The sequence below is a fragment of the Myodes glareolus genome, chromosome 10, assembly GCF_982192425.1.
Source record: "Myodes glareolus chromosome 10, mMyoGla1.1, whole genome shotgun sequence".
NCBI lineage: Eukaryota > Metazoa > Chordata > Mammalia > Rodentia > Cricetidae > Myodes > Myodes glareolus.
In genome coordinates this window covers 88,039,249-88,062,715 of record NC_142035.1, presented here as the reverse complement: position 1 = coordinate 88,062,715, position 23,467 = coordinate 88,039,249, and the positions used below count along the sequence as shown (strand labels likewise).

At 47.8% G+C, this 23,467-nt stretch overlaps 2 protein-coding genes across 2 annotated transcripts; one reads left to right on the top strand and one right to left on the bottom strand.

Annotated features, from left to right (window-relative positions):
• The first annotated feature begins 14,733 nt into the window (after positions 1-14,733).
• On the top strand, positions 14,734-18,723 carry C1qtnf4 (C1q and TNF related 4). The gene is made up of 3 exons (XM_085696548.2): positions 14,734-14,771; positions 16,923-17,023; positions 17,584-18,723. Exon 3 carries the CDS (start codon positions 17,589-17,591, stop codon positions 18,567-18,569), a length of 981 nt encoding a protein of 326 aa, XP_085552674.1. The 5' UTR covers positions 14,734-14,771; positions 16,923-17,023; positions 17,584-17,588; the 3' UTR covers positions 18,570-18,723.
• A 570-nt stretch (positions 18,724-19,293) lies between these two features.
• Fam180b (family with sequence similarity 180 member B) lies at positions 19,294-23,425 on the bottom strand. Its single transcript, XM_087910889.1, is given in 3 exon segments — positions 19,294-19,994; positions 19,996-20,047; positions 20,470-23,425. Coding segments are annotated over 3 exon segments (588 nt in total). The 5' UTR covers positions 20,921-23,425; the 3' UTR covers positions 19,294-19,909.
• Positions 23,426-23,467: the final 42 nt, after the last annotated feature.

Here is a 23,467-nt window from a genome sequence, read left to right as displayed (position 1 = left end):
CCATGCCAGATAACATGCAACATGCAATCGTCATGAAGGCTAACTGTGTTCGCATCATGCCCTGGGGTCTTCAGAACTGAGCCAAATGTCCTTCTTTTATATTCCTTATTACATTATTTATTTATTTACTGTAAGAGGCAATGGTGGAGTACATGTGGAGGTCAAAGGTTGTTTTGTAGAATCTGTTCTCTCCTTTCTACATGCATCCTGAGGATGAAACTTGTAGGAGGCCATGTGTTGGTTCCCCACTGCTCAGCCCCCGAAATAATCACACAGAAACCATATTAATTAAATTACTACTTGGCCCATTAGTTTTAGCTTCTTATTGGCTAACTCTTACATCGTTTTTTTTATATAGTGGCCAGACACTTTAAACAACAAACAATTGTTGAGTATGGATCTTAGCAATATGCTACATGATACTCTTTCATAATACTGGGTGAGCTGCAGCTCTAACCATCACCTAACCACAAAACGAAGGAACACTTTAAAGAAAGAATTGCTGTTTGGTGTATTACATTCATTTCTTTCTTTTTTTTTTTTAATTGCAAAAGATAGGCCTTAGCTTACGCTTGTCCCACTACCTTTCTTTCTTTCTTTCTTTCTTTCTTTCTTTCTTTCTTTCTTTCTTTGTTTTCTGTTGCTCTCCCTGCCTCTCCCCTCCCCTTCATCCCTCTCCCATGACCCCCATGCTCCCAATTTACTCAGGAGATCTTGTCTTTTTCTACTTCCCATGTAGATTAGATCCATATATGTCATTCTTAGGGTCATCATTTTGTCTAGGTTCTCTGGAATTGTGATTTGTGAGCTGATTTTCTTTGCTTTAAGTTTAAAAACCAGTTATAAGTGAGTACACATAATTGTCTTTCTGTGTCTGGGTTACCTCACTCAAAATAATGATTTCTAGCTCCATCCATTTGCCTTCAAATTTCAAGATGTCGTTATTTTTTTCTGCTGTGTAGTACTCCATTGTGTAAATGTACCACATTTTCCTTATCCATTCTTCAGTCGAGGGGCATTTAGGTTGTTTCTAGGTTCTGGCTATGACAAACAATGTGCTATGAACATAGTTGAGCACATGTCCTTGTGGCATGATTGAGCACCCTTTGGATATATACCCAAAAGTGGTATTACTGGATCTTGAGGAAGGTTGTTTCCTAATTTTCTGAGAAACCACCACACTGAGATCCAAAGGGGTTGTACCATTGTATTCCCACCAGCAATGCAGGAGTGTTCCCTTTACCCCACAACCTCTCCAGCATAAGTTGTCATCAGTGTTTTTGATCTTGGTCATTCTTATGAACTCTTACGTCTTAATTTAACCCATTTCTATTCATCTCTGTATCACCACTGTTATGCCCAAATTGAGACCCCAGAGAGACACCACTGGAATCCAGTCAAGTCCAGAATGCAAAAGCAAGGTTTATTCAGAGCCCTCTCTAGCCAGACTAGGAATGCATCTACTACTCACAACACAGCACAGTAGTGGGGAGAGGCCCTCATCATCTGGGATTGACATATATAGGCAAAAACCCCAAGCCAGGTTCATTTAGGGTCAACTTGCTAATCACAGGGTGCTGATTACTTCTGTTTCTGTGCACGCCCCACCCTCCCCCAAGCACTGTCTAGACCACAAAGCTGGGTGTTGACAGGGGGCTAGCTGCTAGGGACATTTGGTTTGCTCTTTTGCAAAGGTTCTTGTTTCCAGCTAACTCTTGATGCTGCAAAGTTTCTTGAATCCAGTGCCTTAACCAGCTCCTTATGAAGCAAAGTTTCTTAAACTTTTCCATGTGGCTGTGGCCTACTGGATAAAGTTCTGTCTGGGTGTCTGTCACTGCTGGAGATACATGGTTTCTCTCTGACTCTGCCTTATGTCCCCCAGCATTCAGTTTAGTTTTCCCTGCCTAGCTGTACTGTACCATACCAGGCCAAGCCAATGGTATTCACAACATACAGAGGGGAATCCCACATCAGGAACTGAGCCAACAAAAGCTTTTACCCACTGAGCCATCTCATGGGTCCCATGTCGATTTTTTTTTAGTTATGTGTCAGTAGAGTCTGTTCTCCATAGATTCTAATTCTGCAGTGATGACAAGGATTCACAGAATATCTGTCATGAAGAAAGTTATTTTGATAGGATTGAAAGCTACTGACCCAGGGCTCAAGAGGTGGCTCAGTGATTAAAAGCACTGACTACACTTCCAGGGGTCCTGAGTTCAATTCCCAGCAACCATGGCTCACAAGCACTCATAATGAGATCTGGTGCCCTCTTTTGGCCTGAAAGGAAACATGCAAGCAGAACACTGTATGTATAAATAAATTTTTAAAAACTGAAAAGAAAAGAAAGCTACGGACCCTAGAATAAAGTCTAGAGGCCTTCAAGTCCTTTCTCATCAGACTTTACCCCATTTTTCCAGATCATTTGTCAACATCCCTGAGGTTTCTGGGTGGGTGGGTTGTTTGCTTGCTTGCTTGCTTGCTTGCTTTTGAAGCTTGAGAATGGGACTGAGGAGATGTTTCAGTGAGTGCAAGCCCTTGGCATTAAGCTCAGGACAACATTATAGAGTTTGAGAGACATGGGGCTGACAAGCCCTAAACATCAGACAGGCTTGCAGGGAGGAGATGGCGGAGAGGAAGAGAGAAAGTCATGTCTTTTGAATTAAAATCTGACAAGACATATGACTTCAGCAATGGAAATGGGCAAGCAGCCAATGGCAGAGGTGAGGCAGGGGGCTTCAGAACAAGAGAAAGCCAGAGTATGGGAAAAGCATGCAGAGGCTACTGTCCAAGCAAAAAAGAGGAAATGAAAACTCAGAGAAGCAGGCAGGCTTAACAGAAGGAAGCACTGTGAATTATTTCAGAGCCTTTGAATGTCATACTTCACACACACACACATACACACACACACACCATACCCGTGCATGCACACACACAAAGACACACAAAGACACCTATGCGCACACACAGATACATACAGACACAAGAGAAAACGCACAGACACATACATACATTAGCACACACAGATATAGGGTCTAATGTAGCTCTTACTAGCTAGAAAACCTTGAACTCTGGTCCTCTTGCCTCTGCTTCCAGGGCTAAGATTAAAGAGCAGCGTACCTGGCATAAGAAGTGCTGGAGATCAAACCCAGGGCTCTGGATAGGCTAGTGAGGCATTCTACCAGCCAAGCTGCATCCCCAACCGGACATGCCAATACTATTAGTCAGCCTTTTCCTTTTCTACAGTGGTAGCGATCAAATCCACAGTTTCACATGTACTAAGTGTAATAGTCTGTCCTGTCTCTTTAAGAGACAAGCCACGTCCACTCCCTCCCCCATCCACCGAGGCAGGCAGATCTTCCTTCCAGCTTGCAGCCTGAGTCTCTTCCTTTTTTCTGTCTCCCTCTAGAAGAGGCTGCTTCTATCTTCCATCTCCCCCCCCTTTCTGCTCTTCTCCCCTTCTCCCTTCCCCCTCCATAACCCACTAAATAAATATCCAACCTCACTCTACATGGCGTGCCTATCCGTGTCTCTGTCTCTCACCCTCCGCGGGGCTTCCTGCCCGGGACCAGCTGCCTTTGGAGATCTGCAGCATGGTCTCGTGTGCTGTCCCTACCTGGGACTGGCTGCTCTCAGGACCCCAGCCCACTGCTGCCGCTCAGAGACCTGCACCACTGCTGCCGCTCAGAGACCTGCAACATTTCTGCCACTGCAACTGCCAGGGATCCTGCAGCATTTTTTATTCACTCTTTCACTGGGCTACACTCCCAACCCTATTTGTCAAATACACCATACAGTGGTGACAGCCAGCACACATTAAGAATGTATACCATATCAGACTCTGGGCTAAATGCTTTAGAACCAGGTATTCTGTGAATGCTTGTCAGCTTTGTAGAGCCCGGTCTACCCTTGCTCCTTGGGGCGAATTTCTAGGACAATTTCTGGCCAACCAGCTAGCATCCTGTTTGCTTCTGTGCTCCCTCTGCCCTAGCTGGTGATTAGCTGTAGGGCATTGTTTCATCTTTGGCATGGTAATTTCCCACCTGCCCAGGAGGAAATCCTTGCAGCAGCCAGGTTCCCCCTGCCTGGGAGGTAATCCTTTTGCAACAGCCAAAGTATACTAGTTTTGCAAAAAAGCTGAATAAAGTGGTATTCGGCTGATCTTCTTTCGAATGACCCAGGTCTCTTGTGTGTTTCTTTCAATCTCCAGGCCTTTGTCCAACTCGCGTAAGGTACAATAGTGCGCGAACTGTACAGAGGGGATAATGCAGAATCGGGTGTTACAAACTTGTCGCAAGTCAGTGAGGCATGTATGTTTTTTGGGGGGAGTGGAGTTTAGAATAGAATTCATGTAACCCAGGCTGGCTTCAAACTCATTATGTCCCAAAGGCTGGCCTTCAACTCCTGATGCTCCTGCTTCTACTGCCCAAGTACTGAAATTACAGCCTTAAGCCACTATGTCCAGTTCCATTTTAGAGGAAACAGAGTACATAATTAGAAGTAGAGCTGGTTCAAATCCGAGAGCATCCATCATGTTTCTTTTTAAGTTGAGGCTGCAGATAGCACTCTATTTTCTGCTCAGTCTGCTCTCTCCTTAAGCAACAGCACGCTTTGTCTCTGAGCCTTCTTCTCAGTCTCTATTCTTTCTCTGAGAGAGTTATCTCTTGGTCCCTGGTCCTTCTATTGTTATTGTTATGCCCAGTCTGTGGGAACCTCAAAGGACCACCAGGGTGACTGACCCACTGAAATGTAAAAAGCAAAGTTTATTGTGTGCACAATACAAGCCAGCAGGGACCTCATCAAAGCAACTGGCACAGCAGCGGCAAGAGGAAGTACCCTGCTCTTTTAGAGGGCATTATTTAAAGGCAAAACCCAGAAAAGTTATATTAGCAGGGTGTGGGGTGACGGGTTCAATCCTGATTGGCTCATGCCTAGGGACTTTTCAAAAATTTTATTTTTGAATCTCACCTGTTGCTTGTCAAGTTTTCTTATTAGCTGACCTTCGGGTGGGGACATTCTGTGGTTACCTGCACTTTCCAGATGGCTCCCCTATTACTTTTGCCCCTAACCCTTTCTGAGGACTGGAATGTTTTACAGGAAATAGCTTACACAAGACACAAGATGGAGGCGGAGGACAAAATGGAGGAACTTTGGTTCTACAGTTATGATCCCAGTCCAACACAGTCTTCACAGCTGTATTTAGGTGTCACGTCTTTCCTTGAGCTTCCTGGGGTCCCTCCATTGACTTAGGGAATTCCTTGCATGCTATTCTTTTTTTGTTTTGTTTTGCTTTGGTTTTGGTTTTTTGAGACAGGGTTTCTCTGTAGCTTTGGAGTCTGTCCTAGAACAAGCTCTTGTAGACCAGGCTGGCCTCCAACTCACAGAGATCTGCCTGCCTCTGCCTCCCGAGTGCTGGGATTAAAGGCGTGCAACACTCAGGATAGCCAAAACAATCCTGTATAATAAAAGAACTTCTGGAGACATCACAACCCCTGACTTCAAACTCTATTACGAAGCCACAATACTGAAAATAGACTGGTATTGATTGGCATAAGAACAGACAGGAGGACCAATGGAATTGAAGAGAAGACCCGGATATCAATCTACACATCTTCGAACACCTGATCTTTGATAAAGAAGCAAAAAATATCAAATGGAAAAAAAGAAAGAATATTTAACAAATGGTGCTAGCATAACTGGATGTCAACATGTAGAACAATTAAAATAGACCCATATCTATCACCATGCACAAAACTCAAATCCAAATGGATCAAAGACCTCAACATAAAGCCAACTACACTGAAACTTATAGAGAAGTACAGCATTCCTTCCATGTGTGCCTGCAGGCCATAAGGGGGCACCAGGTGGCTGTGAGCCACCATGTGGTTGCTGGGAATTGAACTCAGGACCTCTGGAAGAGCCGTCATTGCTCTTAACCACTAAGCCATCTCTCCAGCCCTCATAGGTGGTTTTTAGACATAAAGCAAAGAAAGACAGCCTACAAACCACAATCCCAGAGAATTTAGACAACAATGAGGACACTAAGAGAGACTTCCATAGATATAATCCACATGGGAAGTAGAAAGTAGAAAAAGACAAGATCTCCTGAGTAAATTGGGAGCATGGGGATCTTGGGGGAGGATTGAAGTGGGGAGGGGAGAGGCAGGGAGGGGAGCAGAGAAAATTGTAGAGTACAATAAAAAAAATCAATAAAAGAATAAAAAATAAAGGCGTTCACCACTGCCGCCCAGCTTGTTCTTTCTCTGTTGTTTTTATTTGTGACTGCTCTGAAAAGTGACAGGAGTGGGGTGTGATGGCTCAGACCTATAATCTCAGCACTCAAGAACCAGAGGAAGGGGTATTGCTGGCTAGGTTGAGTTCAAGGTCAGTCTGAAAATCCCAGCTCCTGCCCCCAGTCACGTGCTGTTGGTGCCTCTCTGCCCCCTCCTCATCCAAATGTTGCTAGACTGGATTGAGGATTGTATTTACATCTCAAACTTTTCCCCCCAACCACTTCTGACTCCTCTGGTACTGCCCCTGGCAGGCACTTCCCTCAGTGAACACAGAAAAGGCATCTCGACCCCTCTGCTGCCCTCTCCCCAGTCAGAGTCAAAATGCAATGCCCCATCAGCAAAGTGAAATTCAGGGCTGCACACATCAGCGGCTCTTCACTAGACCCTCAGCTCCCTCTGATTATTTTTTAAAATACATTTTTTATTTGCTTGTTGCTTGTTTATGTGTGTGAAGGTCAGAGGACAACTTTCAGTGTTAATTCCCTTCTTCTACTATGTGCACCCCAGGAATCAAACTCAGGTCCTCAAGTTTGGTGGCAAAGCCACCTTTACCTGCTGAGCCATCTTGTTGACCCACCATGCTTACCGAATATTAAGTCAGAGCTTCACAGGCATTCGCCTCAAAACTGTACTTTAGCCCTGAATTCGTGGGGTGTAATAAGGAAACAGATATAGCCTCTCTCTGGGTGAAAGTGGAAAAGGTTATTCCAACTACCAAGGCTGTCTTTCGGGGAAAGCAGAGAGAGGTAACAGAGAAACAAATCTTCAGGGTTGTGAGGGACTGGGTACCTGAGGGAAAGGGAACCTGTGAGCTGGCTTGGGGGCGGGGCTTGAAATGAATAAGGAGTTCTTGTGAGTAGGCACTAAAGCCTGGAAGCTAGCATGGACCACAGACATATATTAATGCAAGAGCCACAAGTCTCTTTTGCTAGAGACAAGAAAAAAAAATGACTCCTTTTGGAAAGTGGGAAATAGCTTCTCAAGTCCCTGAGGAATGCTGACTTTTGTCCAGTCACCAGAATTTGGGAGCAGGAGTGTCTCAGGCCTGACAGTCTGCTCTGTGACTGGTTTCCTGCTCTCATCTAAACTCAGTTTCTGAACAGCAATGCCATATTTTCATTTTGCACTAGACCCTGTAAATTATCTAGCTGATCCTAACGAGGGCTAAAAGCCACAACATCTACATGGGGCCCTTTCTTGAGGGCTTGACTTTCTTAGGATGGGATGGCTAGACTCCAATGGGGCAGTTTCAAGAGAGAAAGATACAGGTAGAAGCGTCCCCACTTTGTGCCCTGATATAACTCCTTTTCATTGAGCATGACAACATCACTGCAGGAGTGGGGAGTGGGAGGACAGGAGACACTGTTAACAGTCTTTGGAAAATGAAGTTTGTCACATCCAGGTAAGGGGAGGTCACTTCCCACTCACCTGAAGATGGAGCCCAAGGGTTCAGTTCTGCTATCTTGCAGGTACTTGAGCCTTTGAGCCCTCCTGGGCTTGACCTTTGTAGCTACTCACAGGTTTCCCTCAGAGAATGGTCAGTTGATATGGGCCACAGGACAGGAGCCCGACTGAGGAGCCAGACCTGTTTTCTCGCCTGGTGGTCTGCAATCTGTTGGGGAGACCGAGACTCCTGACATTTGTTTCTCCTGCCTGCAGCTTGGCTGACACTGTGTCCTCTTTCATTTTTCCCTGGGGCATGTTGTTGTCTTTCTCATTAACTTCCTCTCAACTCCCAGCAAGGTCCCTAGATGCCTGAGCTCTGCTAATTCTTCTGTAATCTTTTAGCAAGCCAAGAAGCTAATTAAATTGTGAGCTTGTGTGTTCGTGTTCTCTGGCAATCATGGAGTCTCTCTTCTAATCCTTCCTGTCACTTCCCCCTTTTCTTGCATAGTGCAAATTCATTTAGACACATCCACCATTTTATCCTTGATAGATTTTCTTCTCTCCTCTGTCCCCATCTCTTTGTTCTTTTGTCTCTTTTCAATGGGTGTGTGTAGCACCCTCCCCCAGCTGCTGTTGTCTGTGCCTCCTCCACACTCTTGCTCAGATTCTTACTTTAATTGGGTCTCACCCCTGCTGTCTCCAGCTCCACCTCCACTCACCAAGGCACCCTTGTCATTGTGTGGAAATGGCTTCCCAGATGTCCCACCACAGCTGGAAATACTCCTGCCTTGAGGGCCCACAGCACTTTGTGACTCTGTCCTGCACTGAGTTCCTCTTGTCCACACCTTATGGTCCCACGAAAGCAATGGATGGTGAGTCCCTCTGGGGGATGAAAGACCCTTTCGCAGGAGCCGCCTAAGACCATTGAAAAACACAGATGTTCACATTATGATTCAAAACAGTAAGCAGCAAGATTATAGTGATGAAGTAACAATAAAAATAATTTTCTGGGGGGAGCTGGAGAGATGGCTCAGTGGTTAAGAGCATTACCTGCTCTTCCAAAGGTCTTGAGTTCAATTCCCAGCAACCATATGGTGGCTCACAACCATCTGTAATGAGATCTGGTGCCCTCTCTGGCCTGCAGGCACACATGTAGGCAGATATTGTATGCATAATAAATGAATAAATATTTAAAAAAAATAATAATTTTATGGTTAGGGGGTCACCACAACATGAGGAATTGTATTGAGGGTCACAGCAGTAGCGAGGTTGGGAGCCACCGCACTCAAGTGTTGTCTTCCTGAGGCAAGACTTGCTCATCTCAGCTTCTTCCCAGGTACTCACCTAGCAGTGTGTTCAGAACACTTCACTGTTAAAGTGACCACTGTCCTTCATGTCCATGTTCCAAGAAGGAAAGAAAAGGAGGAGGGCAAAAGGAGGGAACCTGGCAGTTGTCCCTTTAAGAGCACTTTCTGTGAGCCAGTGCAATGGCTCTTGCCATGAAGCCTAATGAGAACTTGAGTTTGAAATCTAGAATCCACAAAATGGAAAGGAGAGGACTAACTCCTTCAAGTTGTACTCTGCCCTCCACATTTGCACAAGATTATGTGTGTGTGAGCACGCACGTGCGTGCGCGCGCACACACACACACACATCTAATGTAAAGAAATAAAATAAACAAAATAAATAGCTAAAAGCACTTTCTGAGCACTGGGCATGGACGCCCAGCACTTGGGGATGAAGGCAGGACAGTCAGAAGTTCATGGTCATCAAACTACGTGGAGTCTGAGGCTAGCCCCTGCTATAGACGATTCCATATCAAAAAGGGAAACGAGAAAGTAAGTGTCTTAGTTTGGGTTGCTATTGCTATGATGAAACACCATGGCCAAAATCAAGCTGGGAAGGAAAGGGTTTATTTTGCCTACAATTCCATATCACTGCCTATCACTGAAGGAAGTCAGGGCAGGAACTCAAACAGAGCAGGAACCAGGAGGTAGGAGCTGCTGCAGAGTCCATGGTGTGGTGAAGCTTACTGGCTTGTTCATCATGGCTAGCTCAGTCTGCTCTCTTACAGAATCCAGGACCACCAGCCAGAGGTGCCCCACCCAAAATGGGCTGTTTTCTCCCACATCACTCACTAATTAAGAAAGCACCCTACAGGCTTGCTTGCAGCCATATCTTGTGGGGATATTTTCTCTGCTGAGAGTCCCTCCTTTCCAATGACTCTAGTGTGTCTAGCCAGGACACAGAGAAAGCTACTTTCTTTTCCCACAATGATGTCTGCTTACATCACTTAGTCCTCTCTGGCTGACTGTGTTTAGCTGCACGAGAGACTGGGTTCACTGCTTCCCTCAAGTCGGACATTATCCTGCTTCCCCACCCCAGGAAAAAAGAAAAAATAAAGCCCAGGTGTAGTGAGGAGCTGCGGGCAGGCCTGCTTTTCATCCTGCCCGGCTCCTGCACAGCTAGCTTAGCCCCAGAAATAATAACACACAAGTTATATTCATTTAAACACTGCCTGGCCCATTATCTCTAGAGAGTTAGTTACTGACTAACTCTCATATCTTGATATTAACCCATTTCTAATAATCTCGTGGTAGCACCACGAGGTAGTGGCTTACCGGAAAAGATTCAGCATGTCTGACCTGGTGGCTGGCTCCATGGCATCTGGCTCATAGCCCTCTTCCCAGCATTTTGTTCTGTTTACTTCACCTACCTAATTTTCTGTCCTATCAAGGGGCCAAGGCAGTCTCTTTATTGACCAATGAAAATAACACAATAGACAGATAACCCTCCTCCATCACCCAGGGAAGACAAGAGTAAGGGAGGCTGCAGCTCTATGGATTCTGGAGCTAGATCATGCCTTAAATTTTCAATTCCCTCCATTGTAAGATTAGTTTAGTGCTATCTACTTTTTTAAAAAAAAATATTTATTTATTTATTTATTATATATATACAATATTCTGTCTGTGTGTATGCCTTCAGGTCAGAAAAGGGCACCAGACCCCATTACAGATGGTTGTGAGCCACCATGTGGTTGCTGGGAATTGAACTCAGGACCTTTGGAAGAGCAGGTCCTTCCTTAACCACTGAGCCATCTCTGCAGTCCAGCACTATCTATGGGATAATCATTGTCAAGGCATTTAACACAATCCCAGGCACACACTTATCATCCAGTGTCTTAGTCTGGTGCTCAGACCCTGAGAGAAGAAACTGGGTTTTCTGTGGTGGTGGCACATGCCTTTAATCCCAGCACTTGGGAGGCAGAGGTAGGCGGATCTATCTCTGTGAGTTCGAGGCCAACAAGGTCTACAGAACGAGATCCAGGATAGCCAGGGATACACAGAAAAATCTTGTCTCAAAAAAAAAAAGTATTAAGTATTTTCTCTACCGACATACCTCTCCACCGATGTAATAATCCAAATTAGACCAAATCAGAACAAATTACAAATTAGAAGATGTCCAGGTTTAATGGATGCCAGCATTCCTGGGTGGCCCCCAGGAAAACATCAAGGGGTTGGGGAAAAACCGGAACAACCACGAGAGAGGAAAAAGGGGAGACCACATGTTCATTCTCTGGGGGGCAGATTAAATAGTCTGTGGGAGTGGTCTTGACCCTCCCTGGGGAGGGGTTACCATTTGACAGGCTTTCTTGGAGGTGGAGTTTGGACTGAGGCAACTCCCAGGGGAGGGAGCTTTGAAATGGAACTTTCCTCCCAACATTTCAAAATGGATGCCAGGGGGCTGGGGTTAAGCCCCCCAATCAAGCAAAAGAAAAAAAAAAAAAAAAAGAATTTAGTTTGAAGGCTGGAAAGGTGGCCCAGAGTTTAAAAGCACATGCAGAATTCAGTTCCCAGTATCCATGCTAGGCAGCTCGCAACTACATGTAATTTCAGCTTCAGAGACTCCAGTGCCCTCTTCTAGCCTCTGTGGGTACCTGCATGCATGTACACACACATACACACACACACACACACACACACACATGAGAGAGAGAGAGAGAGAGAAACAGAATATTTGGGTTTGAATAGTTATTTAGGAGGTACTCTCAGGAAATAGGATGCGCCTAGGACGGGAAAGAGAAAACAAACCATGTGCACGCTGCCGAGCTCTCACAAGAGGAGTGATTTGATTCCACTGGAACACATCTTGAAGTTGGCCACAGGAAAGCCCCCACGAGGAAGAGGAAGCTGCAGTATTCACTCCAGCCCCTGCCCCTAGTCAGTTGAAGGTTCCTCCAGGGTCTTCGCTCTCCAATACTCTGACCTTACTCAAGGGCACAACCAAGAATGCTCCAGGAGAGATGCAAATGGGAGTTAGAGTAACATCCAGGCTCGGGTGAGGAGGTGTTGGAGCAGAGCACTGCCAGTGTGACTCACAAGGTAGGAGCAAGCAAGGACGACATCCTAGCCTGGGTTCTTTCCTCTGAGCCCTCCTGCCTTCTGATCTGGTATCTATGGTCTTCCACTCCTGACTGCCCCATATCCACCATCTCCTAGTATTACTCCTCCCCCTCATCCTTTCCTGGCCTCACCCTTCCCAAGACCCTGAAGAACCCCTACTGCTATGCTGTACCCCCTCCACCCCTCTCCTGACTTCTCTGGTGAGAGTTCTGGCTAAGTGTGGAATGTCTTCCAGCCCCAGGCAGTCCCAGCCCTCATTTAATTGTCCTGTCTTTCCCCTCTCCCACCTTCCACCACTGGAATCTGTTGTGTGATGTTTTACTCTTTCGGTTTTTTGGGGGGCCCACCATCCAGCTCCCAAATAAATCACACATGAAAGCTTATTCTTAGTTAGGAATGCCCAGCCTTAGCTTGGCTTGTTTCTTGCCAGCTTTTCTTATCTTAAATTATCCCAACTGCCTTTTGCCCTGGGCTTTTATCTTTCTCTATTTCTGTATATCTTACTTTCTTCCTCTGCAGCTGGCTGGGCGACTGGCCCCTGACGTCCCCCTCTGCTTGTTCTCTGGTTACTCTTTCTTCTCTCTCTTCTCAGATTCCTCCTTCTAGTTATACTCTCTACCTGCCAGCCCCATTCTATCCCTGCTCCTGATCTCAGAATTGGCCAATCATCTCTTTATTAGGACCATCAGGCGTTTTAGACAGACAGAGTAACACAGCTTCCCAGAGTTAAACAAATACAGCATAAACAGAAGTTGCACACCTGAAAGAAATAACACACAACAGGAATCACACTCAGAAGGGCACCTTACTCCCCTGGTGAAGGGGCCAATGTCAAGGGACACAGCTGTCACAGCTCAGCTCCTGGTCTTGCCCAACTCTCCTGTGCATGCCTTTGTGTGGCTAACTACACCTTTAGGCTGTCAGACTTGTGCCCTCCCCACTGGCGCCCAAGGACGGTCCAGCTCTTCATTTCCCAGCGCCCTGGAGGATCTTGAAGCCAAGGCCAACACTGTCGTGGACCAGCCTCGATAAAAACACCTCTTGCGGGCTGGAGAGATGGCTCAGAGGTTAAGAGCATTGCCTGCTCTTCCAAAGGTCCTGAGTTCAATTCCCAGCAACCACATGGTGGCTCACAACCATCTGAAATGAGGCCTGGTGCCTTCTTCTGGACTGAAGAAAGAATACTGTATACATAATAAGCAAATAAATAAATATTTAAAAAAAAACACCTCTTGCCAGGGTAGAGGTGTGGGAATTTAGAAATATTAGTAAATAACACGGAGACATGTGAGAAATAAGAGAACAGAAACCATAGAATGGTATCTAGAATAGCATCGGAGGGCGTTCCAGTGAATACTGAAATCTGCCTGCATTTATTTGTCCTTACAGCTGGGGTGGGGGAGAATGTAACAAAAGACTTTATTAACATGCTACAAAGGACAACTCAATTAATTGCTTTAACACTTTGAGACATCAAATCATCAGTATTCTGTTGTTTAGGCAGAGAAGCTGCCCTAGACCACCATCCTGAAGGCAGTCACTCCCAGGTGACCTCATAGTTACAAAGGAAGGAGCAGAAGCACATTTGCGCATCCTGACCACCTGGTAAGAGCTATCTTAATGTCAAAAGAACCAGGTAATTGCATCCTGAGTTGGGATGTGCAACTATGCTGTCAGGCACTCTGAGTCACCTCTGACTCTCAGACAAGGTGAAAATAGGCTCACATTTTTGAGCCTCCACACATCACTTCCCAGGCCTTAATGAGCAATGATTTGTACTCCAATAATGGGTCAGGTAAGTTTGGAGAGTTCCATTAGGAAAGCTCCTGAAGTCAAGGTACTATACAGGGGGTCGGTCAGTGTGAGAGGAGCAGATGCTGATCCCAGCCCCAAGGCCTTACTGGACTCCTGCTACCTTGGTACAGCGCCAGGGGATGTCCATGCCACGTACAGGGACCTTCTATCGCCCTTCTCAACTCTTTCCTGTTCCTTCTTTGTCCTTTTCAGAGGACTGGTGTGCTAACTGACGTCTGCAGCTTTGTCTTTCCTCCAGCCTTGTTTGCACGCAAGAGCATTCTCTGACTGAGGAAGGAAAAGTGGGGCATTTTCATCTTTCTTTACTAAGGACATTGACCCATTTACCCTTCTCTTCCCTCAGACCTTCCCCAAGGCCACTCAGCTTGGACATCCATCTCACACAAAACCTCATCCATTTCTGTCCTTGCAGCCCAGTCCGTGTCTTGTTCGTGTCCTCTCTCCCCATACATACAAGCTGGAAAGCTGGTCCTAGTGTGGCCTCTGCAGTGGCCTCGGTTTCCCCATCTGCTAGCTTGGATAAATGACGCCTGCCCTCTAAACCTGAAGATAAAGCTCTGGGTCCCCGAGTGAGGAAGGGTCCCGCCCTCGGCGCAGGCTCGTTACCGTGCCCCAGGCCCCGCTGCTCGGCGCCCCTCCCTCGTCCTCCGTCCTCCGCTCTCTCCTCCGCCTCCCCTGCTCCCCGCCCCTGCGCTTCTCGGTTTCAGCTTCTGCTGTCCTTCTCATCGCTAACGCCTCCCCGTACCGGGGTAGCAACTCGCTGCCGCCCGAGACCCCGCCACCACCGCAGGCCCGGCCAAGCCGCAGGCAGGCGACCAGCGCGCGTCCCGGCGTCCTCGCGGAGCGGGATCGCGGGCTCCGACCGAAGCCGACCCAGGTGAGGGCGGCCCAGAGGAGGCGGGGGTGTAGGCTTCTCTTCTATGTGAGCGGGGGCGGCGGGAGGTGCAAGGGACCCGGTCCCTTTTCCTGGAAAGGAAGATCTGGGCGCTTTTTCATAAAAGAGGCTCAATGGCTTTTACTCCAAAGGGAGGGATGGAGGGCAGGTCAAACGGAAAAGAGGGACCCCTTTCTGGGATATTTTTCCCTCACGAGAAAAGATTAATTGGCTACTTCTGTAAAAGCGGGGCTCACCTTCTTAAAAGGATGCGGGACTTTCAAGGAAGCTAGAAGGGAGGGGGTTCTGGCGGGGCTTGAGAGCGGGGTTAACTGGGACACCAGGAGCAAGGTACTGGAGCTTGAAGATGCCCTCAGCCTGGCATCGCTGCACCTTCCCCATTGGTTCCAGGACTCTGGGTTTACCCAGCTCTCTGTCCCAGTTTTTGTCTTTGAAGGTGACTATTTTGAGCTTTACCTGGACAGAGCTTTGTGCACCTATTTCCTTCGCTGGAGCTCCGACACCCACCTGACACCTTCCCATCCCCCTCTGACCTGCTGGGAAAAGGGGTTGTCAAAGGGAGGACTCCAGGGTCCAGGGACACGTGCAGTAGAGTATGAAAAGGCACTGATGGATCTCCTAGACTTGGCAGGAGGTGGGCAGGAGCTTTTAGAGCAGCCTGCTAGGAAAGCCGAAGGGCTGAGGGGCACTCCCACCTTCCAGGAAACAAAATGACAGAGGGTCTTGCTTCCCTTTGTTTGCTTGCTTGCTAAGCTTCCTCCTTTACTCAAGATTCCAGCACTCATTCCTCGTCTCTTCTGGTTTTGGGAAAGGGGTCAGAGGAAATGCATCGACTGGAGAGATGCCTTTGTGTCAAGAGGGAAAGCTAGTAGAGAAAAGCACCGAATATGAAATTAAAACCATCTGTTTAAAGCTTAATGTTCTGTGGATGACCTTGAGCCAAAACCTGTACCCCTTGTTTAAGCACCAGCTTTCTCATCCATAAGATGGGAGAGGGCTCATCTATAATGTCTAAAATAGCTTTGTAAAAAGGAATAGACTAGGCACTTGGCAGGTGGAAGTCTCACCACTCCTCCCTTCCTCACCAAGTAACCCATAGGACATCTCTGAGACCCAGAAAAGTACCCCCTGGAAGGAGGCAGTGTTCAGCTGGACCCTAGACCTGAGGTCTTTCTTGTGAGAATTAAAGGGCAGTGCATTTACTCCAGCAGCTAGGCAAGTGGAATGCAGCCTAGCTCCAGTCCTCAGCCAAACAGGCTTCTCAGCAGAGATGCAAGGCTACACATGCTCCCAGGCACTTCCCAGAAAAGCTCATGTCTCAGGCTGTCTCTAGCCTCTTTTCCTACTTGCCTCCACTTTGGAACCTTTGGGTGTTCAAGCTTCAAAACCTCTGCCTACTTCAGAGCATGATGGAACCCCACCAACAGCAGACACCAGGAACTGGGTAATGCCTCCACCAAGCATTTATGTCAAGAACTTGATCAGGTCACTTTTCCCAGGGGTAGGAACAGAAGTGTCTGGATACCTGGGTAGGTCTGTCCCTATACAGACCTTGTTCACAGTTGCTGTCTGGGTATGTTACCACAAGCTTGTGTGAGGTCCTCCATCATGCCATTTATACAGATGAAATCTTACTCAGAGAGTTAAAAAAAAAATTGCCTAACGTGACTGGGGTGTGACTCAGTGTCAGAGCGCTGTGGCTTATCCCCCAAGACTGGTATTCAGATCTAAGTGTCTGTCCACTCCATTCCACCAAATGAAGCTGATGAGTTCACCATTCTGCCAAAACCCTGCCAGGATTTTATTTTGTTCTCCGTTTCCTCAGCAGCCATGGTGCCTTCCTTCCCACAGGAGCCACCCTCCAAGCATAAAGGCACAAAAGGAGATATAGCTCTTAAAGATTAAACAAAATTTTGACTATGAGTGTTTTGTTTGCATGTATGTTTGTGTACCACATGTATGCCTGCTGTCAATGGAGGCCAAAAGAGGCATCAGATCTAGAGTTACAGGTGGGCTATGAAATTAATTAGGTGGTGCTGGGAAATTAGATTTGAGTCTTCTGGAACGGTAGCTAACACTCTTAACTGCGGAGCCATCTCTCCAGTCCTTTATTACCTCATTCTGTTTTCGTAGGGCCAGACCTTCTCAGTGCAGGAAGGACCCAAGGAGAGTCCAGAGATCCTGTGGGACTCTTTAGAAGGGGTGAGAGAGCCGCTCTCTCCATTCATTCCCAGGTAAGATTTAAAACGTTGTCATGGTGGAAACTGATACAAAGAGCCAGTGTTTATTGTGAAGGGTAGGCCGAGGACCAGAGAAAAACCACAGGAAAATGCAGCGGAATGCAAGTACTGGTTACTGGAAACTTAGACCTCCTTAACATCCAGAGAAGGAGGAGAGGCGAGGAGAGAGGACAGGGCTGTAGGCCTCATTAACCAGAACATGTCAACATGTCGGCGGCATGCGCACCAGGTCCTATTTGCAAAAGGATTCTCAAGCTTTAAAAAAGAAAAAAAAAGTTTGGAGAAGGCCTGGCCTAATCCAGTGATTCTGACTATGTGAACTCTAGGTCAGCTAATCAGACTACTAAAGATGCTACTAGACTTGCAACAAGTATGGGTGCTATAATAAGCCCTCCAGCCGACACTGAAGTACCTTAAGTGAGAAGTACTGGCCTAGTGAAGGGAAGCAGAGCAAGTCATGCATGGGTCAAGAGAAGGCTAGGAAGAGAAATTACAGGTGGAGGCAGGCACTGTCCAACCCTTCTCCCCTGCCCGGGTCTTCTCTCCCCTCTCAGGTGCTATGCTGCTGCTCCTGCTGGGTTTGCTAAGCCCAGCGGCTTGCTGGGCACTGGGCCCGGCCGGCCCTGGCTCCCCAGAGCTGCGGTCAGCCTTCTCCGCAGCTCGCACCACCCCGCTGGAGGGCACGTCGGAAATGGCGGTGACCTTCGACAAGGTGTACGTGAACATCGGGGGCGACTTCGATGCGGCCACCGGGAGGTTCCGCTGCCGCGTGCCCGGCGCCTACTTCTTTTCCTTCACTGCCGGCAAGGCCCCGCACAAGAGCCTGTCGGTGATGCTGGTGCGCAACCGCGACGAGGTGCAGGCGCTGGCTTTCGACGAGCAGCGGCGGCCGGGCGCGCGGCGCGCTGCCAGCCAGAGCGCCATGCTGCAGCTCGACTATGGCGACACAGTGTGGCTGCGGCTGCACGGCGCTCCGCAATATGCGCTGGGCGCTCCCGGCGCCACCTTCAGCGGCTACCTGGTGTACGCTGACGCCGACGCCGATGCGCCTGCGCGCGGAGCCGCGCCCCCGGAACCGCGCTCGGCCTTCTCGGCGGCGCGCACGCGCAGCCTGGTGGGCTCGGACGCTGGCCCCGGGCCGCGCCACCGGCCGTTGGCCTTCGACACTGAGCTAGTCAACATAGGTGGCGACTTCGACGCGGCGGCCGGCGTGTTCCGCTGCCGCTTGCCCGGCGCTTATTTCTTCTCCTTCACGCTGGGCAAGCTGCCGCGCAAGACGCTGTCGGTGAAGCTGATGAAGAACCGCGACGAGGTGCAGGCCATGATTTACGACGACGGCGCATCGAGGCGCCGCGAGATGCAGAGCCAGAGCGTGATGTTGCCGCTGCAGCGCGGCGACGCCGTCTGGCTGCTGAGCCACGACCATGATGGCTATGGCGCCTACAGCAACCATGGCAAGTACATCACCTTCTCAGGCTTTCTGGTGTACCCCGACCTCGCTGCCGACGGCCCGCCGGCTCTCAAGCCCCCCGAGCTCTGAGCCTCAGCTTGGAGGAACCCGGGAAGGCCGCGGGGTGTGCATGCCGAGTAGGGTCGCAGCCCGAACGCCTCACCGGCCTGAGCATAACAACCTGCTCAACGCGCCTCGACTCTGCCAATAAAATGGGCCTGCCTCTGTCAGCCCTAGGACCCTGCCCTGTGTTTTGACTGTGATGCCTTTGCCTCCTCTTCTCCCCGGGACGGGACAGGACTACCCTGACTAGGACAACCCATAAGGCCTAGATGGGGGTCAGGCTTTGTGAGAATGACCAGAACTTGAAGCATATTCTCCTAAATTCAAGTAGGCCTCACCTTCATGTCTGTGTCTAGTGCATCCCTCCGTCTGACTTCTCACTGACCAATGACATTCTTCTTCAGGCCCAAATTCTGCCTCTCTGTGACAGGGAACATCCTACTACTCTGACCCAGTAGGAATACAGGACTCAAGGAAACAGCATGTTCCTTCTTCTAGTAGGGCATGGGACTGAGATTAGGGCTGCTACCTGCTTGCCCTGCCTCCTGCCCTCTCAGAACCGGCTGAATGATGTGGTCAAAACATGTGTTAGAGTAAGTTGTCATAGATTAAAAACTGAGATCGGCTCTGGGAGGCCAGAATAGAGCTACACAAAATTCATATACCCTACACTGCCTGAACCAGTCTCTCTGCAACGGTCTTCTCCCAGCTTTATTCCTCACACAGAATCAGGGCAACACATACCCTACGCTGCCTGAACCAGTTTCTCTGTGAGGGTCTTCTCCCAGCTTTATTCCTTACTCTAAGATGTTACATGTGAGGCCTGAGATGAAACAAAAGAAAACTTTTTTTCTTTCTTCTCCACAGAGGTAATGTTCTCCTACCTTTTCCCTTTACTTCTTCTGTAAATTAGAGCCATTGAAGACCAATCTATGCTCCCAGTCCACATGGGGACTTTGCAGTCTCAGAGACCATAGATTCTTGGTTAGCTTAGAAATGAGTGTAAGACTGGGTAACAAGCATTCCGTATTTCACAGGACTGCCAGGATAGGAGTTAGAGGATCTGACATGAATTTATTTAGGGGTTGCTTTGCTTTTAGCATGTATTAAACACACTTTAAACCCTGACCTCTGGACATACATACATGTAACCACTGTCTGCCAGTCTTGCCCTTTGCATTATGCCTAAACCAGGCCTTATCTGGGTCTATGAAATAAAATAGAATAGGAATAAGCATGGATGGTCAGGATCCAGGGGCCAAGCTAGGCTAGAGCTCTGAATAGGAAGACACAGGAACCTGCTGGAGTCCCTGCCAAGGGTAGGGAAAGGGTGATGAGAAAAGGAAATGCCAAGTGAAAGGGAAGGGTCAGGATCCCAATGAAAGGGGATGACTCTGGACACAGAAACCCTTGCACAGGTCCCAAAGTGTTTTCTGTGCCAGGAGGACAAAGGCCTCCCTCTTCAGCCTCACTAGCCTTGTGGAGCTGATAGACATACAGTGGGCCTATAAGAGGCAGATGCTAAGAAATAAATAATGACAGCTTGAGTTTTGCAGGAAAATGGATGGAGCTAGAAAACATTGTTTTGAGTGAGGTAAGCCAGACACAGAAAGACAATTACCACATGGTAACAACTCAATAGGTGGTTTTTAAACATAAAGCAAAGAAAACCAGCCTACAAACCACAGTCCCAAAGAACTTAGACAACAATGAGGACACTAGGAGAGAATTACATAGATATAATCTACATGGGAAGTAGAAAGTAGAAAAAGACAAGATCTCCTGAGTAAATTGGAAGCAAATTGGGGAAGGGTTGAAGTGGGGAGGGAAGAAGCAGGGAGGGGAGCAGAGAAAACTGTAGAGCTCAATAAATATCAATTAAAAATGTATTTTAAAAAAGCAGATGCTAAGAGGAGCCCTTCCTAAAGATGCTGGAGGTGCTGTAACTGTAACTCCAGATCACTGGGCACAGGTTGCTGTGGGAGGAGCCTGAGTCGATGGCCTGGATGTGTGGATCCTGGTTTCTAATCTTGGATGTACAGCTGTCCCATGATGTCTGGTTCCAGTCCAGCCCCCAGAACTACATGGGGAGTTATCTTAGGGGTGGGGCTGACCTTAGGTGTCAGGTATGGGAGCAAGAGTGGGCAGGAAGTTGGGAAGACCCATGCTGGTTGCTCCTCACCACAGGCAGGTCTAACCTTAGTCCCCTTCCAAACCCTGAACTTAGGATGCCTGGACCCTGCCACTCCATGATCCAGGCTAAGAAGAATGACTTCAAGCATCACTTCTGGCCCTCTGGCTCCTGCAGGCCACCCATGACAGTGCTGTCCATGGACAGTCCCGAGGCAGTAAAGAGGAATCGGATCCCTGCTGTCCATCACTCTGAACACCTGGCCTTCCAGAAAGCTTGTTGCCTAGGAAGCATCTTAACAAAAAAGTGTGTGGGTACCATCTCATGTCCCCTCCCCTATTCCAAATAAGCATGCTGATGGTCATCCTCCAAGACTTGAATCTTGTCCTAGTGCATACCAATCTGACTCCCCTCTTGTCAAAAGTTCAACATGACTACTATGGCTTGCAGAACACCCTGGTAGAGTCCCAGAACAACAGTAAGCACTGAAACTGATCTCCATAGGGTTTTCACACCATCAACCAGGCCCACAGTTCCTCCTCTGCCGTGTGAGGCTCAGAGCCACCCGCCCTGAAGCCCTTGGACCTGCATGATTCTGGACTAGTCACCCAAAAGAGACCAATGACTACCACTGCACACAGCAGGAACTGTAATGTCCCAGCCATGTCCTCTAACTCTGTCCTCCCGGAAGCATTTTACTCCTTCATCTGCCTGCCACAGCTCCAAATTTCCACGACAGGATGCTACTTCATTCCTTTATGTGTCAGTCTTCAGTGCTGTGTAGGGAAGGGCTGGCTATGACCTCATTCACCTGGGGCTAATTTTACCCCTTCAAGATGGGTCTCTTCAGTTTCGGCAGTAGCAGCATATTCTTGCCCGATCCAGCTTGACCCTACCAAGGGATACGTCTCAAGCAGCAATGCTATCTTACTATCTGTTCTCACACTGAAAACATCTTGCTAGAGGCCAGCTGGGACACTTAATCCAACCTGACACCCAGTCCAGCCCAGCCTCCAGAGCTCCTCAGCTGCCAAAAGCATCAGCAGCAAGTCCAGTTCTCCAGCTACATAAAAAAGACACAGAGCCAACCAGCATTAGAGTACCTGGGAGAGGCAGCATTGTCTTGGAAAGCAGACAGATGAACCTATAGCTCCCAAGTGCTTTTACCACAGCTCTGATAACTCTACTGACAACATTCTAGTTCTAGTCCAGAAACTTGGTAGATTCATTTAGCTTAAGAGTAAATAGCTCCTACACTTGGCTCATAGAACCCTGTGGATGGTATAAGAGTAAATAGCTCTTCCGTCTTACACCTGAAAGAATGGCCAAGATCAAAAACACTGATGACAACTTATGCTGGAGATGTGGGGAAAAGGGAACACTTCTGCATTGCTGGTGGGATGCAAGCTGGTATAACCCCTTTGGATGTCAGTGTGGTGATTTCTCAGAAAATTAGAAAACAAACTTCCTCAAGACCCAGTAATACCACTTTTGGGTATATATCCAAAGGATGCTCAATTGTGCCACAAGGACATGTGCTCAACTATGTTCATAGCAGCATTGTGTATCATAGCCAGAACCTGGAAACAACCTAAATGCCCCTCGACCAAAGAATGAATAAGGAAAATGTGGTACATTTACACAATGGAATACTACACAACAGAAAAAAATGATAGCTTGAATTTTGCAGAAAAATGGGTGGAGCTAGAAAACATTATTTTGAGTGAGCTAACCCAGACATAGAAAGACAATCACATGTACTCACTCATAGGTGGTTTTTAAACAGAAAGAAAAAAAAAAAACAGCCTACAAACCACAATTCCAGAGAACTTAGACAACAATGCAGACACTAAGAGAAACTTACATGGATCTAAAATCTGCATGGGAAATAGAAAGTAAAAAAAGACAAGATCTCCAGAGTAAATTGGGAACATGGGGACCTTGGGGGAGTGTTGAAGGGGAGAGGCAAGGGAGGGGAGCAGAGAAAAATGTAGAGCTCAATAAATATCAATTTAAAAAAAGTAAATAACTCCTTCACTTGGCTCATAGAACCCCGTGGATGTTTGGATGGATGACAGTAGATGGAGGTTCTCCTGGCCCCACCCAGACCCCTGGATCTATCAGCTGCTCCCACACAGTCTGCTGAGATAAGGACTCTCTTCAGTAGTTTCGAGGCCCTCAGTTGTCACTAAAGACCATGCCACACCTATTCTAAACCCTAAGGACAGCTCCAGAGCCCTCTAGAAACACATGGAGGCCTACAGATCACAGTGTCTACTACTGTAGCATACAGCTCCATTAAATAGACCAATTTGGAGGGGACACCTCTAACCCCTGTACCCCTCTCCTCAGTCAGTGTCATTTCTACCCATTAAAGATCATGAGGGAGGGCTGGAGAGATGGTTCAGTGGTTAAGAGCATTGCCTGCTCTTTCAAAGGTCCTGAGTTCAATTCCTGGCAACCACATGGTGGCTCACAACCATCTGTAATGAGGTCTGGTACCCTCTTCTGGGCTGCAGACATACACACAGACAGAATATTGTATACATAATAAATAAATATTTAAAAAAAAATCATGAGGGACTGGGGGAGTAGCTCAGTAGAAAGAGCATTTGCTGCCACGCTGGATGACCTGAGTTTAATTCCCAGAACTCAATGGTGGGAGAACCACTCCTGCCAAACATCTTCTGACCTTCACATATGCTGCCACCCCTGCTAAATAAATGTTTTTAAAACACCCACAGGCAGTGGTGGTGGTGCACTCCTTTAATTCTGGCATTTAGGAGGCAGAGGC

Bases quoted from the DNA above. Each gene is read 5' to 3' on its own strand.
- C1qtnf4 (XM_085696548.2), top strand. From the start codon at position 17,589: ATGCTGCTGCTCCTGCTGGGTTTGCTAAGCCCAGCGGCTTGCTGGGCA.